General features: G+C 35.2%; 1 protein-coding gene across 1 annotated transcript; it reads left to right on the plus strand.

Moving 5' to 3' along the window:
• The first annotated feature begins 793 nt into the window (after window positions 1–793).
• Window positions 794–17,792, plus strand: LOC149025441 (putative LRR receptor-like serine/threonine-protein kinase At1g53440). The gene is given in 24 exon segments (XM_089143577.1): window positions 794–929; window positions 1,071–1,245; window positions 6,266–6,323; window positions 7,901–8,007; window positions 8,149–8,222; window positions 8,372–8,441; window positions 9,655–9,726; window positions 9,821–9,892; window positions 10,056–10,127; window positions 10,249–10,326; window positions 10,450–10,524; window positions 12,455–12,523; window positions 12,796–12,861; window positions 13,086–13,151; window positions 13,241–13,279; window positions 13,375–13,424; window positions 13,551–13,921; window positions 14,140–14,338; window positions 14,418–14,546; window positions 15,745–15,854; window positions 16,137–16,347; window positions 16,481–16,718; window positions 17,052–17,202; window positions 17,307–17,792. Coding segments are annotated over 24 exon segments (3,174 nt in total).
• The last annotated feature ends 276 nt before the right edge of the window (window positions 17,793–18,068 follow it).

Here is an 18,068-nt window from a genome sequence, read left to right on the forward strand (position 1 = left end):
AAAGTTCGCCGAAAATTCACACCTTGGTAGCAACTCAGTGTTCTTGAAGGGACTAGATAGAGTAATGAGCCAAGGGAATTTGTTACGTGTGCTTTGTGGCATTAGTGCCTTATTTCTAATTTTTGTACTCTTTGTAGGGTTTCAACCTAGAGTCTAACTTCCCTTGGCTTGTTATCATGTGCATAAATAAATGGAAGACTAACGACAATAACTAGCAAGTTGAGTATATTGTGATTCAATAATTTTCACATCTTCTTGTGCTTGCTCTCTTATGGGTAAAACTTTTTTTTTTTTAATCTATTAACCCAAACATAGAAAGGCTTCGAGAATTCTAGCATCTATGAAAATTAAAGAGTTTTAATGAAAACAAAAACTAGGCATCATATATCATAACACATTTAAATACTTAGTACAATATAAACCAATTAAACAAGGAATAGTACCAAATTTGTGATACACAAAGATGGATCATCTTTTGGAAGTGATTGACATCTCCATTGTATTCATGTTTAATGAGGAATATTACCTCATTAAAGTTGCAATGATTGTCTCCTTTTTCTAACAAGTGGGAAACTCTCATTTCTCGATCTAGACAGTGGAGCAAAATCATCAAAGGGGAATCCTATGGAGTTTCACTTTGAGTACCAAAAGTGAAAATGAGATAAAGTAATCATCATTGGTAATGACAATTAAAACTCTAATGAGCTAAGCCATTACTTTAAATTTTCTTTTCTTAGTAGCGGTACTCAATTGTAGGGATCAAAGAAGGTAGTTGAGGAGGAGCTAGCAGTTAATGGCAAAGAGACCTAGAATTCATGATCGTGCACTTGCAAACAACAAGGTTTCATGGGTTCTTCTCATCGTTGTTGTTTTGTTGAATTGCTTCGCTTTGTTGATATCTGAAGCTCAAACCTTGCCGGATGAAGAAGGTGCGTATCTATATAGCTACAATATATAACGCAATAGCTGATCAATACTAGCTACAAGTACTCTCTCTCTTTCTCCTAGATTGATCCAACTGAAATATTTTTATCTCTTGAGAATTGAATTGTTTCCTTTGATGTTAACAGTACAAGCACTGAAAACGATAGCAGCAAAATTGAAGAATCCTTATTGGAATGTGAGCTCAAGTTGGTGCAGTGGTGGTGTAGGTTTAAATAGGAGCTTTGGGTCTACGCCTACAGGCACGATCATGAGCAACGTCACTTGTAATTGCTCCACCACTGTTTGTCACGTCACGAATATGTAACGCTTCTAATTAATTGACTTCAAATATATGTTTCAATCATCTTAATTTTTTTTTTTTTTTTTTTTTTTTTTTTTTTTTTTTTTTTTTTTTTTTTTTTTTTTTTTTTTTTTTTTTTTTTTTAAGGTGGTGGTCGGGGGTGGTTTTTTTTGTGGGAGTTCGCGAATCTTCTCTATTTGCAAGTGTGATCGCAAGGTCAAAATTCCTCATGCCCTAATCGTTTCGGACCAATCATACAAGGGTAAAAACGAAACAGAGAACAGAGAAGACAATCAACTGATGACGGAGTTCGGCTATTAAGCCTACGTCTCCGGGACTCGAGTGTGAATCCAATCCACTATAGGTTTGGGTGATTACAAACTAAAGAAGAAGAACAGCAAGGAACATATAACCTGTAATACAATGTATCTGGTTCTCATAAGACCATCGAACGATCGCCTTGCTCATACGATCAGAAGCCCTATCTTTCCATGATCAACAACCACCTAGAACCATAGGTACAGAAGATCGAAGACGAACGCCATGAACGAAACCCTCAAGATGCTTCAAGAACCCGTAGCAGAGAGCAAATCAAAATCAGAAAAAACTAGGTTGCATCACTCGTGCGAACCAAAACCCCAGCCTTAATATAATAAGACTTGAACCACATGAACCAAAACAAACCGGTTCGGTTCAATCACTAAATACAAGATTACCAGATTACCCCAACATTCTCCCCCTTAATCTGTATCCCCAAAGAACTAACTATAGTGAATTGGATGCGACCGTCATCGTCCACGTATACCTGCACACACAAGACAAAAGAAAACATAGTACAAAACAAATAAAGAATATGCAAAATACCTAGACACACTAACCATGCAACACTAATGACTCCATGCAGATATACCATGCAACAGACTGCACCAGGTAGAGAAAACCCTAAACATAACTCATAACTCATAACTCACTCATACAATAATGAAGAGCAAACATGCACACACCAGGCATATATCCCAAAACTGAGATAAACAGAATAAGAGTTATAAAAATTTGGGCAGCATCTCCCCTAAAACTGCAACAAATGCAAACCTGATAAACAAACAAATAACCACAAGACACACACCACAATCTAAAACAAGTAATATACAACTCAAAAAACTTACAGAACATATGTACTAAACAACATTACCAATTCCCAACAAATCAAGACAATGTAAAAATTTAGAAAGAGGCAATGACTTAGTACCACAGTCTGCAGGATTATGCTCAGTACTTACCTTTTCAACTAAAAGTGAACCATCAGTTATTTTATCCCTGAGAAAGAAGTATTTAATATCTATATGCTTGGTTCTATCATGATAAACAGGATTCTTACATAAGAAGATAGCACTCTGGTTATCAACAAAGACAACAGGTTTAATCTTCAAAATACCAAGTTCACATAACAAACCATTCAACCATATACTTTCTTTAACACATTCAGATGCAGCAACAAGCTCAGCCTCTGTAGTGGACAGAGCAACTATAGGCTGTTGTTGCACCTTCCAACTGATGCAATTACCAGATAACAGAAAGAAATAAGAAGATAATGATTTCCTGTTATCTATATTACTAGCATAATCTGAGTCAGTATATCCTTCAAGAATAAGATCACCAGTGTGGACTTGAACACTAGACCTTTATGAACAGTACCTTTCAAATACCTTAAAAGCCACTTAAGAGCAAGCCAATGTTCTTTACCAGGGTTAGACATAAACCTACTCAATACACTAACAGCATGAGCAATATCAGGTCTAGTACATATCATAAGATACATAAGAGAACCTAAAAGACTAGAATAAGGGATCTTTGACATTTCATCTTTTTCAAAATTATTCTTAGGACAATGATCATTTGAGAGTTTAAAATGTGAAGCTAAAGGAACATTTACATGTTTACAATCAAGCATGTTAAATTCTCAAGCACTTTCAATAAATATAACCTCTGACCAATGAACATAGTATCCTCCCCCTTATCCCTATGAATCTCAATCCCTAAAATTTTCTTGGCTGTCCCAAGTTCCTTCATCTCAAATTCAGATTTCAGCTTGTTCTTAACATCTTGAATCATACTAGAATCAACACAAGCAATCAATATATCATCAACATAAAGTATAAGATATAACACAACAGAATCTGAAATGAGAAAATATAGGCAACTGTCATAAACACTTTTCTTAAACCCTACACTCAACACAAATGAATCAAAACGTTTATTCCATTGCCTAGGAGCCTGTTTAAGTCCATAGAGAGATTTCTTCAACAAGCAAGCTTGTGATTCATCTCCAGCTGCCGAGATGCCTAAAGGTAGTTGCATATATATCCTTTCTTCTAAATTGCCATGAAGAAAGGCAGTTTTCACGTCCAATTGCTCTATTGTCATTTTGTTCTGAGCAACAAGGGACAACAACAACCTTATAGTCTTATACTTGGCAACCGGAGAGAAAATTTCATCATAATCCACCCCTTCTCTTTGAACAAAACCTTTTGCAACAAGTCCGGCCTTATATCTTTTGGAATTATCAATTCCATCATCTTTGATTTTAAATATCCACTTACAAGGTAATAACCTTTGATCCTTGGGCTTCGAACTAATTCCCAAACCTGGTTCTTATTTAATGAATCTAATTCATCATTAATGGCTTGAACCCATAAATCTTTATCTTTGGAACCCAAAGCTTCTTCATAGGAATTAGGTTCTTCTAACCCAATATCAGAGACAGAAATATCAGTCTCATGTGCAAAGTTGGCTACAAACCTTCTAGGTGGCCTAATCATTCTCCTAGCTCTATCCCTGGCCAATTGGTAACTACTCAGATCAGGAACTTCTTCCACCTTACCAGTAGAAGACTCAGGAGAGGGCAATGGCCCACTCTCACTCTCGAAACTACAACCTCGGACTCTTTATTTCCCGGAGCTAGGTTGAGGGGAAGTCAAGGGTACTTTTGGTATACTAAAATCAAGAGTCTGAGCAGGACTTAAGAAAACATCAGCCTGCCCTAAATCAAATTGAGTGAAGTCTGTCATTCTTTGATCAAGTGGATTCAAGTTGGTATTGTCAATGGAAAGACAAGGGAACACACTCTCCCTAAAGAGAACATCCCTACTAATAAAGGTCTTAACACCGAGGCACAGTCCTATCCCATAGCTTGTATCCTTTCACCCCCTCAGGATAACCTAGAAAGATGCTCTTTTTACTCCTGGGTTCTAATTTTCCAATACTCTGATGAGCAAAGGATTCACACCCAAATACCCTGAGGTAACTAAGACTGGGAGGTTTACCCCACCACATTTCCTCAGGGGTTTTAAACCCTAAGGTAACGAGAGGGACTCCTATTGATTAGGTGAACAGTTGTTGTATATGACTTCACCCCGAAACCCTTAGGTACCCCTGAACTGATGAGCATACATCTAGTCTTGTTTAAAATTGTCCTATTCATTCTTTCAGCAATACCATTTTGCTGAGGGGTGTATTTAACAGTCCTATGCCTTTGAATCCCTTTATCATTACAAAATCCATTAAACATTTCATTAACAAATTCTAATCCATTGTCAGTCCTTAATGTTTTGACTTTCTTATCACTCAAGTTTTCTACCAAAGCAACCCAATACTTGAACTTTTCAAAAGTTTCATCCTTGGTCTTCAATAAGAAGATCCACACCTTCCTTGAGTAGTCATCAACAAGGGATAAGAAATAAGAATTTCTACCATAAGACAAGACTGAAGCAGGTCCCCACAAATCAGCATGTACATACTCTAATATATCCCCAGATAAGTGAGACCAAGCTCCAAAGCTTAACCGGTGCTGCTTACCTAAGACACATGACTCACAAAACTCTAAGTTATCAATGACATCCTTGCCAAACAGGCCTTGTTTACTTAGAGCTTGCATTCCTTTATTGCTTATGTGTCCTAGCCTAGCATGCCACACACTAGTGATATTTGATTCACTTGACAGACAACAAGTATTGGAGATATTATTAAGGAATGTACTACCATCAAAAACATACAAACCAGACTGAGAAATGCCCTTTAAACATACATGAGATCCCTTAGATACAGACAGACTACCCCCAGAGATACAAGTTACAAATCCAGCACTGTCAAGGCTACTAATTGAAATCAAGTTTCTCTTTAAGTCAGGTATGTATCTAACATCATGTAATGTAAAAACAGATTTATTGTGATTTAACAATTCAACAGAACCAATACCAACTACATCACATAAATCATCATTACCCATCATAACTTTGGCATTATTCAACTCAGACAAGTGTGTAAACCAGTGTAAGTGTGGACACATGTGATATGTACAACCTGAATCTAAAATCCATCCTTCTTGCCTACTAACCTCAGAAATGGTAAGCACCTCACCGATGTCTTCATAGACATTGGCTTGACCATTCTTGGGTCCAGGCATATCAGAATGGGTATTCTCCAATTCCTTCATCTTTCTCTTATAAGCAAAACAGTTTTTCTTAAAATGTCCTACTTTCTTGCAAAAGAAGCATCTCTTGAGGTTTGTTTCAGACTTGTTGTTCCCATTATTATTCTTATTGTTAGACTCATGGCTTTCAATAACTTTCCCTTTTCCTTTTGGTCTCCCTTGTTTGTAAGAGCCCTTGCCCTTTACAAACAGGTTTTCCCCACTGCCCTTAGTCTTACCAGAAGCCAATAGTTCAGACTCCCTATTCTTTAAGGCATCAATCAATTGTTCTAGGGAAATGTTTTGACATGCGTATTTGATTGAGTTCTTCACAACAAGGTAATCATTATGTAATGAATTCAATAGGATAATAGACAAGTCCTGATTTTCCAATTTAGTCTTTTCACCTGTATTGGCTAAGTCTTGAATAAGCTTCTTAAATATATCTAGGTTCTTGTCAAGGGTAGTTGTAGGGTCCATCTTAAACCCATACAACCTCTCCTTTAAATAAATTTTGTTACCTAGATTCTTCTTCTGGTATATCTGCTCAAGCTTGTTCCAGACTTTTATAGGGGTGTTGTCTTCATCATCAAGACACCTGATGACCCCATCTGTGATGTTCCAGAGCATGCATCCAATTGCATTCTCCATCACTTCAGTCCTCAAGACTGGATCAATACTTTCAAAGAAAGCATCTGGGTCATCAATTGATCTTAGGAGCTTCTGTTGAGCCATTAAGGCTCGAACCTTCCTCTTCCAAATCCCAAAGTCCCCAGTTCCATCGAACTTCTCAATGTCTACCCTGGAACTCCCCATAGGAGTATCCAAACTTAGGTAACTAGGGTCCCTCCCTAGTCCTACAGCTCTACTAGAGCCTGTGGTTATAACACTAACCACACTGGGAGGTGTATCCTCCCCTGGTAGACTTAAACCCTTTCTGGGCTCCACTTTGAACCCGGTCCAAAACACTAATCAGTATATATAAGAATCCAATTCACAATACTGATTAATCAATTCTGAAAAATGAAGATTATTCTAACAAAGTGTTAAATAATCAATATTAATTAATCACAAAAAGGAATAGTCTCAGTTTATACAAATTATAAAAACAGCAGCCTAATAATCAGATGTTAACACCACAGATCAATACATACCAAGTATTAGATCAATACTAACACAGAAAAATTAGACAGCATATATTATAATGAGAAATTCAAGATTAAATGAGATTAATTACAGCCAAAGACATATCAGAATCATATATCTATACTCAGATTGTTTCCTTAACAGATTCTAAACACTTAACAGAGCAAACAAACAGTTATATGAAAATATAACAGAGATTTATATAACCCGAATCAGAGTCATATCACATACCAAACATATGAGATGAGAATCAATTTCATACGTTCATACTTATGACAGAACTTGAATGGAAATTATACAAACAACATAATCATTCATATAACAGAAAATGTCAGCAGCGAAAGAAATTAAAGAAAATTTAGAACAACATGTTACAATCTTAACCGTATAGACTATCTTCACAATTTAGGATTTAATTGATTTCACAAAACCTAAACGAAGCAGGGACCATGATTAACTTAGCTCTGATGCCAATCTGTGATCGCAAGGTCAAAATTCCTCATGCCCTAATCGTTTCGGACCAATCATACAAGGGTAAAACGAGGAACAGAGAACAGCAGAAGACAATCAACGATGACGGAGTTCGGCTATTAAGCCTACGTCTCCGGGACTCGAGTGTGAATCCAATCCACTATAGGTTTGGGTGATTACAAACTAAAGAAGAAGAACAGCAAGGAACATATAACCTGTAATACAATGTATCTGGTTCTCATAAGACCATCGAACGATCGCCTTGCTCATACGATCAGAAGCCCTATCTTTCCATGATCAACAACCACCTAGAACCATAGGTACAGAAGATCGAAGACGAACGCCATGAACGAAACCCTCAAGATGCTTCAAGAACCCGTAGCAGAGAGCAAATCAAAATCAGGAAAAACTAGGTTGCATCACTCGTGCGAACCAAAACCCCAGCCTTAATATAATAAGACTTGAACCACATGAACCAAAACAAACCGGTTCGGTTCAATCACTAAATACAAGATTACCAGATTACCCCAACAGCAAGAAATGTAAGTCGTTTTCTTATCTTCTCTTCTGTACTTAATTGAGCTTTTGAGATCATCAATCACACATATGGTGGATTCCATTTGTTTAGCAACCTGTCCCTGAACTATCTGAGTGGATCAATTCCTCTTCGTTGGACTCAAATCCCTCTCGTCATCATGTAATTATACTCTCTAGCTCCTCTCTTTTTTATCCCCTTAATTTGTCTACTTGATTTCAGTTCTTCAAATTTTTAAGAATCGTTTAGTTAGGATTAGGAAATCTAACCTGACCGATGCTTTTGCACATTAATTAATCGCAGCATTCTTTGGGGAAACCGCATCAGTGGATCAATTCCTAAGGAAGTTGGTAACATCGCCTCCCTGGAGCAACTGTGAGTATTGATACAATACGTGGCTTAATAAATTAAACTCCTTGGTAGGCCAAACTGATTTCATTATTATTATTATTATTATTATTATTATTATTATTATTATTATTATTATTATTATTATTTCTAATTCAAATGGTCACTCCCTGCCGGGACTTGGATTCTAACAAACTTGAAGGAACCCTTCCTCAAGAGCTTGGTAATTTGTCTCGGTTGGAGTTATTGTGAGCTTTCTCTTCTCTAGCTTCTGCATGTTCTTTCCATTGTTTCTGTCGATCAAATAATTAAGGGTTTTTTTTTATCTGGACCCCCTTAAGGTTTAGCTAAAGTCACTCTTAAGCCCAAGAAAGAAAAAAAATCTTTGCATTGGCTCCCTTAGTTGATTAAAGGAAATCATTCATTTAATAAAGTGTATGACCAAAATACCCTGTGTCCTTTTGAATTTCTTTCAAAATATCTTTTTAAAAGAAAAAAAATCCTTATCATACTAAAAAAAATCAATCTTTCTTTCTTTAATCTTTTTCCTTTTTTTTTTTTTGGTAAGATTACTTTCTTTTCTTCCATCTACCAAAATAAATAAATAAACAATGCTTCAAGAGAGAAAATAAAGACAAGATGAGAGATGAGAAGAGAGTAGCAGTTGAAAGCTGCAGTGCAAACACAAGTCCCTTCTCCAAAGAAGGCGCCGGAGATGGAGCCATCTCTAGGTTGAATGGTGACCACGAGACTAATGATTTGAGCTGTTGGAACATGAGGGAACTGTAAAAGAGTAACTGAATAACAAGAAGATGAACACTACACAAGCTCTGATTTTGAGACATCTCCCACCTGGAAAAATGCAACATAATGTAGAAATATTTACTCAAAATACAATAAGTAGACAACGGGATTCAACAGGTAAAAAAAAGAAGGTCCCAAGTGACAACAATATGCATGTTTAGAAAATCTACAAGAGCCTTATGAGGCAAAAAGGAGAGCTTGGAGCTCACATCAATGCAGATGGCTTTCCAAATCTGATTGGAGGATCGAGATTCAGTAGTCAATCTACGGAAGTTTCGGTTAGTCCCTCTAGATATGTGAGATGCAAGCCCTTAGAAATAGCTTTCTAATAGTCCTCACCGGTTGAATAATCTTTAAAAGCAGAACCAAACCAATATGTTGCACTCAATGTCTAGGGGCTGGGGGCTGGGGGCGCCAAGGTCTAGCCCAAATAAGAGAGAAGATGCAAGAGATCGAGAAGATTTTCCAGTCTATTGATTTGATTAATGTAGATTGGTAATGGTGTCGAAGAAATAATTAGGGTTATTTAATTATTTTGTTGTACCTTTATATATTATCATCATCGACATCAACTTTTAATTATATACACCGATCGACTAGTACTGTTACCATTTCAAATGAAGTCATTAACTGTATACAAATTTCTTACTCTTGCAGCAATGTTTCTGCAAACAATTTAACAGGAATTATACCGGAAACATATGGAAACCTTAAAAGCTTGGAATATTTGTAAGTTGGAGGTTGTTAGTTGCTTGAATAGTTTTATAAAATTTTGAAATAATGAATGCCTGATCGACCGAATTAACTTGCTATTAATTTGCAGTTCGATACAGGGGACTGGCATCTCTGGGAAGATCCCTAGTTTTATTGGAAATTGGACTAGACTTGATACACTGTATGTACTAGAACCTTTCGTCTATTTTCTTCGTTTGATAAATTTTGAACAAATCTGATGAGAATTAATCTTGCTATTATTATTATATAAGAATTGAATATCTTATATATGTTGCCTGCATCGATCTTTTTGGGTTTTCTTGCAAACTGCATGTCTATGGCAGTGATATGCAAGGCACTTCCATGGAGGGCCCTATTCCTGCTAGCATCTCCTTCATGAAAAACCTAACTCGATTGTAAGTATACCTGCTTATAGATCCAACTTCTAAAGTTGTTATACTTAATCAACCTGAATATATATTGAAGGATCAACAAAGATTTGGTTAATTTGTTGCATTAATTAATTTTGAATATCAGGAGGGTGTCTGATCTTCATGGGACAAATATGACTTTTCCTTTCCCTGACTTGCGGAATTTGACAAATATATGGGAATTGTGAGTTTTCCAGCTTCAATTGAAGAAATTTATTGACTTGAAGAATTTGACATTAGCTTAGCTTATGCCAGTTTGTTTATGGTTCTGTGTGATAATGAGGACTTGCTTTCTTTGGTGATGTAGGACACTGAGAAATTGTTCTCTTATGGGTTCAATCCCAGAAGACATTGGAAAACATATGCCAAATTTGCAGCTTCTGTGAGTTTCATTATATGAAACTTCAACTTCTTCCCTTTTGACTAAGCTAATCGTGTTCTTGTCCATGGATCTACTAAGTGATAATCCATCAAAAGTCAGTGTTTGTATATTCTGTTTCGCATTCTCATTTAAAATTGATTGAATAAATAATGTACCATGATGACAAATTGAATTGATATTTGCTGCTGGTTTTTCCTTAATTGAATTCTCATAATTTTATCAGAATTCAGAATCACAAAAACTTAAACAACCTATAACCTTAAGTATTGTGGTAATATGTTACATGAAAATTACATAAAACCTATCTAATATTCTTTAGCAAGATCCACCAATTCACTTGAAGTCTACAATATTGCAGATTTGGGTTTTGCATATGGATAGAGTTGTGCCACATTGTCACTCTCCTCAAGGTTGTAGAGGCCCCACATTGGTGCAAATGGTATACTAGCAAATCAATCCCCAAAGTAAAACAACCCTAAAATGTGAGGTTATCTAATAGTGCTGTTCTCCCTACTAGGTTGCCCAAGCATGGTGCAATATCTCGATCTCAAGGCTCATCTTAGTAACTTAACACCTAGCATTTTCTTGAGATCTAGGAAACCCAAAACCATGTGTTGATTGGCTTGAGATCTCCTCAAGATCTCAATGAGTTGGTGGAATTTTTTCCCAACTTGAGGCTCCAACTTAAGGGTAATTAGGGGGTGATCATTTGGGACTTGATGTCCAGCATGTTTCAACACTTCTAAACACACTGGTGACCTTAAATTTATGAGAGAAATATATATATATATATATATATATATATATATGAATTCCACTTCAAATCCCATCTTGAAAACCATTATGCTGAAGTGAAACCTTAAAACCTTTTGTACACATCATACACTCATATATTAATGCTAAATGTTCTAAATTCAAACATATTTAACACACCATGCATGTTTGTAGTTCAAATTACAAAGTCTTGTTCACCAAACGTAAATTACAAAGTTCAAATGATCATGCAATCGTCAAAGTTACAAATCAAGACTTGAGACTCGAGACTCGAGACTATAGGTGCTAAGCACATATATAGTCTCGTCTTGCTAAATGAAAAAAGTTAGATCTTGTGGGTTCATGTACTATACATCCAAGAATACTTAAGGTTGTACTCAATTAGACACGAGCAATGAAGAGGGATAAACCCAATAGAAAAACAGAGATGGGATTATTTTAAAACACTGTTAAAATGGGTTTAATCTCCTATTATATTGGAAGAGACCAGAAAGAAGTTTGTTTAAACATATGCTCAAACACCATGTCTTTTCCACAAGACATACTTATGCCTATAAAGGAGAAATACAAATTTCTAACAAAATAAACCACCCCATCAACTTCTAGTTAATTTCAATTGTATCTTATATTGTTCTAATGTATGACAAGCATAAATAGTTTATTATAGAAATAACTTTTTGTCCAGGTATTAATTTGAATTCTATTGTTTTAATATATGACGAGCAGATTATTCATTACAAAGGTTTACTCTTTGTCTAGGTGCATATTTTTGAAGGCTGATATTTATTTTGTCTTTCGATGATTTACTTTGCCTTTCCCATATCTTGTGGTTGACAAATTTGATTTCATAACTGTCAAAACACAAGGAAAATTCACTTCAAGGATTTGAGACTAAACTAATAACCCGATAAAAGTTCCATTAATTTTAGATTTAGTATCGAAGGCAGTTTGACTACTAGGAGTGATTCCATTGATTTATTATCTTAAATCAATATTCTCCATAGTCATATCAAGTGAATGTCTTCATGGGCTTAAATTGCTAAGTTTAACCTTGTATTGGTTAGAATGTATCACTAGTCCATCATTAAATTACACTATATGGACAATCTTTTGTAGTTATGTTCTAAAGGGATTTGTATTTTTCTATCATTTGTAGAGACCTAAGCTTCAACAGGTTGACTGGTCACATTCCAGATGTTCAAATCTCAACGTATCTGCAGTTCTTGTATGTAGAATTTCTATATTTTCTTTTTATATGTCATTATTTTATTTTATTCACTTCTAATTATAGACTGTGCATTGGTAAAATTAATCCAAGAAAGATGTCTGATAATTTTTTATTATTTATGATTAGCATTTCATTAAACTTTCTTGTTTGCATAGTCATAGGTTTGTTGAATAAACACGATAATTCAACTTTTCATATCAATGATTTCTCTTAACAATGAAAATTTTTCTTTATTCTCACGGTAGGCACTATATTGTTTATGGACATAGGTTTCTTACTAACAATTTGCTGACTGGAGAAGTGCCACAATGGCTGTCTACAAGCAACATAAGAGCGTGAGTATTTCTCCTCTTCAAAAGTTTCGGCACATGGTTAATAGGATCTTTTAACTTCAATTGACTTGCCTTTTGGATGAATTTTTCACTTGATTTAATTATTGAAACTATCTCATGTATCTCGACATGTTCTTTTTCTTTCTATATATATATATATATATATATATATATATATATAAACATATAACTGCAGTACCATAACATGATGCTACTTTTTGTATCAGTGATTTATCTTACAACGATTTTACTGGATACACTTCGCCAACCAACTGTGAACAACAAATAATGTTGTATATTCAGTACCCTGTATTATTTTCTTCCACTTTTACATACAACAAATGACTTTCTTATTTCCCTAATGCAATTGGTTTGTAAACAGGAAAACAATTGCCAGTTATTCATTTTCAGAAAACAATTCGTAAGTGTTTTTTTTTTTTTTTTGGCTCGAATGTTATTCTTATTGATTAATAAATCTTGTGAAGAAACTAAATTCATCTGGAGAACCTTTTGCAGAGTTGATTGGTGCTTGAAGAAGGACCTCCCTTGCAATGGAAAACCTAAATGTAATTGTACAATCTGTTTACATTTTTAGATGACAAAACATTAGAGCCTTTATAGGGGGTTTACAAGTGATTGATAGGAAATAAACAAATATGAATACATCCCTCTGATTCCAACTACCCACACAGATCATTCATTGTTTATCAATTGCGGAGGTCTGTCAACAAATTTTGATGGGGAGGCATATGAACCGGATTTAACACCTGAAGTGGCTACTTCAACATCATACATCTATCACACTGATAGATGGGCTTCTAGCACTACAGGAATCTTTCTGAATGAAGGCAATGCTCTGTTGACCACAAACACATCAGTGTTGAAAATGACTGATCCATCCATATATATGACAGCTCGACTTGCTCCGATCTCACTAAGATATTATGGCCACTGCTTACAAAGTGGTAGTTATACAGTGCGTCTCCACTTTGCTGAAATAACATTTACAGAAGACCAGAAATTTAGCAGCCTTGGCAGGCGTATATTTGATGTATCAATCCAAGTGAGTGATTGACAATTGCTATCGTTGGTATTTTGTTTATCTTTTCACTTAGTTTATCTTAAGAAACTATACTTTTGTTCCTTTACTTTTTTTTCTTCCCTTCACATGTTTTTTGAATGTGTGTTACAATTAACTTTCCAGCTAATTCCTAAGGAACATTGATAATCATTTTTTTTTCCTTTTACACAATATGTCCAACATTCTTTTGTTTTTTGCAGGGAAAAATACGTTTGAAAGATTTTAATATTGCACAAGAAGCTAATGGGACTGGTAAGAGTGTCATTAAGGAATTCAATGATGTTACTGTTAGTGGAAATACTTTGGAGATCCACCTCTTCTGGTCTGGAAAAGGGACTAATAGAATTCCCTATATGGAAGTACATGGACCCCTAATATCAGCTATTTCAGTGATGCCAAGTACGACACCTGTCCACTTTCTATTTTCCCCATTCTTTGCACTTCTCATTGTGATACTACAACTTGCTTGATTGTGCAGATTTTGACTCTGGACTTTCAATTGGAGTAATCATCATTATCGTTGTTGCTTCATGTGTCCTCATAGCATTGATTTTACTAACTCTTTGGGTGAAAGGTTGCCTGGGAGGGAAGGATCTTGATAAAAAAGGTTGGACAAATTGATCATCCATGTGTTTGTAACGCAATGCATTATTCTATTTTTCATTTATAATTGACATGAAACTACACTTTAATTAAAAATATTTGTTATTATTTAGGGTTAGAAAAAGTAATATGTTAGAAATAGATAGGGAAGAGGCCTGGGAGCTAATGGGAAAGGAATAAAATAGAAATGTAGGGGTTTTAGTATTAGTCAATTAACAAATTAAAGTAATTTATTTTGGAATAGTTTTAGTTTGAAACAAGGGTTATCGGTTGAGAGAACTATATCAAGCCACAAACATCAATAGTTAAGATGGTTATCACAAATTTAAGGGTTCATAAAAATATCCACTATTTTGTTGTGATATAAAGTGGTTGCATTCTACCCAGTGTTCACAAAATGACTAAACACGTTGAAATCCATTGTAATATTGTGTGGATGTAGTTATGTAGAAAATAAATGCGGCTCCATTCATTTCCTTTGTCAAACAAGTGGGTGATATGTTTATTAAGCCTTTTATCTAGTCCTACCTTTTAGAAAGATTGATCCAAGCGGGGCATGGATGATCTATATGCTCCAGCTTGAGGGAGAATGTTAAGTCATTAAGTGTGTCCTTCGAGTACTATTGTCTTGGCAATAATATGTTAGTTGTTGTCACAATTAATGATTTTGATGTGTTAATAAATTTTGTCTTTTCTTCAGTTTATTTTTCATCATGTAATTGCTAATCAATATTTTGTACTTTTAGTAAGTTCCTACTTATAGTCCACCTTTCTTTGGTTTGTAATTCTGTTTATAAATAAATGGCAGTCTAAGCACAATAACTCCCAAGTTGAGTATCTCATGATTCCAAAATTTCCCCTATCTTCTCTTCCTTTTTCTTCTTCTTCTATTTGCTCTCTTGTCTTCAAGTCTTTATTATTGATTGGTTCTTGGTCTATGCTCTCCTTTACTTCATATATCTACTCTTTACACTTCGTTAATTTATTGGTTTGATCACTAGTTTTTATGCATTTCACACATATCATATCTTCATATTCATGTCACATGTTCTCACCTACATGTGTGCTCTATATTTATAAAAAACAATATCTATGCAAAATGTTTATAGATGCCACATGACACATACCATTAACTGGATATATTATGTATCATTATAGTTTCTTCGTGGTAAGGAATATTACTAATTCTGTTGAACTTAAAGCCATAGAGCTACAAACAGGTCACTTCAGTTTGAGACAGATTGTGGCTGCAACTAGGAATTTTGATGATTCAAATAAGATAGGTGAAGGTCGGTTTGGGCCTGTATATAAGGTATGTCAGTGTTCAAATCTTTGACTCACCCTTCTCACTTGTCACCATCAATCTATATCTTATTTTGTTGGTTGAGCCTTTAAATTATTCTAGCAGCAGCGTGCCGCAACACTTTGATGTTGTAAAATTGCTTTAGTCTTCAATAGGAAAGACGAAAATTTAGGATGTAAATGAAAAGTTTAATTAAGGTTGGGGAATAGAAAAAAAAAGCAGCTTTATTTCAAAGTATACCTTGTCTATTTTGGAGAAATAGTGATTCAAATTTTACTTATATTGTCTTAGGGTATACTATCAGATGGCAAGGTAATTGCTGTCAAGTAGCTTTCTTCCAAGTCCAAGCAAGGGAATCGTGAATTTTTAAATGAAATAGTCATGATCTCTGCTTTACAACACCCAAATCTTGTGAAGCTTTATGGATGTTGTATTGAAGGAAACCAGCTGCTATTGATTTATGAGTATATGGAGAATAACAGCCTAGCCCGCGCACTATTTGGTAAATCCTCTACTGTCATCGTGAATTTAATGTCTACTCTTTTAGTAAATGAATGATAGTCATTGACATTGTCTATAATAGGTTTGCACAAGAATTTATGGTTAAATGCTGATAAGTTGTGATATGCATTTAGGTTTTGAAGACCAAAGAATGTACCTAAACTGGCCGACAAGGCTCAAGATTTGCTTGGGGATAGCACAAGGTCTAGCTTATCTTCATGAAGAATCAAGGTTGAAAATTGTCCATAGAGACATAAAAGCAACTAATGTGCTACTTGATAAGGATCTTAATGCTAAGATTTCGGACTTTGGTTTGGCTAAACTTGATGAAGAGGAGAATACCCATATTAGCATTCGAATAGCTGGAACTATGTGAGTAGTTTCTTTCTTTTTTACTCTTCTTTTCTACATGTGAATATAGTTGTCAGGTGACTCATGCCATAGCTTAAGAACTGCCAATCCATTCAGGCATTTTCTTATGTCAAGATGATAACATACATTTTTCTTTCACTAGTTTATGTTGATTATTTCGCTATCTTTTTAGATAAATATGTATGTTCTAGACTTTGTCTATTATACATATATTTATTAGGTCATTTCTAGCATAGTTTTATCAGATTGCATTGGTATGATTTCTGTGTTTCGTATAAGAATGACTATGAAATTAAATATAATATTAGTAACATAAAAATTTTAATGCTGTAGAGGATACATGGCCCCTGAATATGCGATGAGGGGTTATTTGACGGACAAAGCAGACGTTTACAGCTTTGGAGTTGTGGTGCTAGAGATTGTTAGTGGAAAAAGCAACACAAGTTACAGGCCAAGAGAGGATTTTGTTTACCTTCTTGATTGGGTAATTAAGTAACCTCAAATTCATTTTTTAATGGAAAGAAGAAGAATGCTGCCTGCATGGTTGTGTGTGTAGCTTTATCTTGATATGTATTTCTCTTCTCACAGGCTTATGTCTTACAAGAGCAAGGAAATCTGATAGAACTCGTGGATCCAATCCTTGGGTCAGACTACCAAAAAGTAGAGGCAATGAGGTTGTTAAATCTAGCTCTTTTATGCACAAATCCGTCCCCTTCTCTCAGGCCTGCTATGTCTGCTGTGGTGAGCATGCTTCAAGGCAAAATTGCAGTTCAAGCACCTGTTGTGAAGCGCAGCAGCACTACTACCGAGGATTTGAGGTTTAAGGCCTTTGAAAAGCTTTCATTGGAAAATCAAGCCACATATTATTCAAGCACTTCCCAAGAGAGCCAATCAATGGATGATTCTTTGATGTCTTTTCGAGCCAAAAAGACAGACAACGAATCGAACGAAGATCCTCAGAAATCAAGCTTCTCCCTGATCCAGAGTGATTACAAAAGAGACACAAATTTGCTTGAACCAATAAATGTGACATTACGCCCGATCGGACACAGGATTTTCATAACCTTGGATTAAAAAATTATTGTAAGCATCTTAATTGGAACCAAGTAATAGTTTTGGGAAAATTAAATGACTAGTTACTTCTAAATTTTCTTTACAAAAATAATCACTCAATGATTCCATTAATAAAATAAGTTAAATTTGACTTTAGGTTTACAAAACTAACTAAAACAGTGAAATTCTCAATGCAGCAAGTTACCTATCTATATACATGGTGTTAATACGGAATCTCGCTCGTCCTTCCCTGTCACAAACCTGCAAGATACGAGCTCGACCTTGGGGGGTCGAGGT

The sequence above is a fragment of the Hakea prostrata genome, chromosome 2 (genome assembly GCF_041222555.1).
Source record: "Hakea prostrata isolate BN-2017 chromosome 2, UWA_Hpros_2, whole genome shotgun sequence".
Classification (NCBI taxonomy): domain Eukaryota; kingdom Viridiplantae; phylum Streptophyta; class Magnoliopsida; order Proteales; family Proteaceae; genus Hakea; species Hakea prostrata.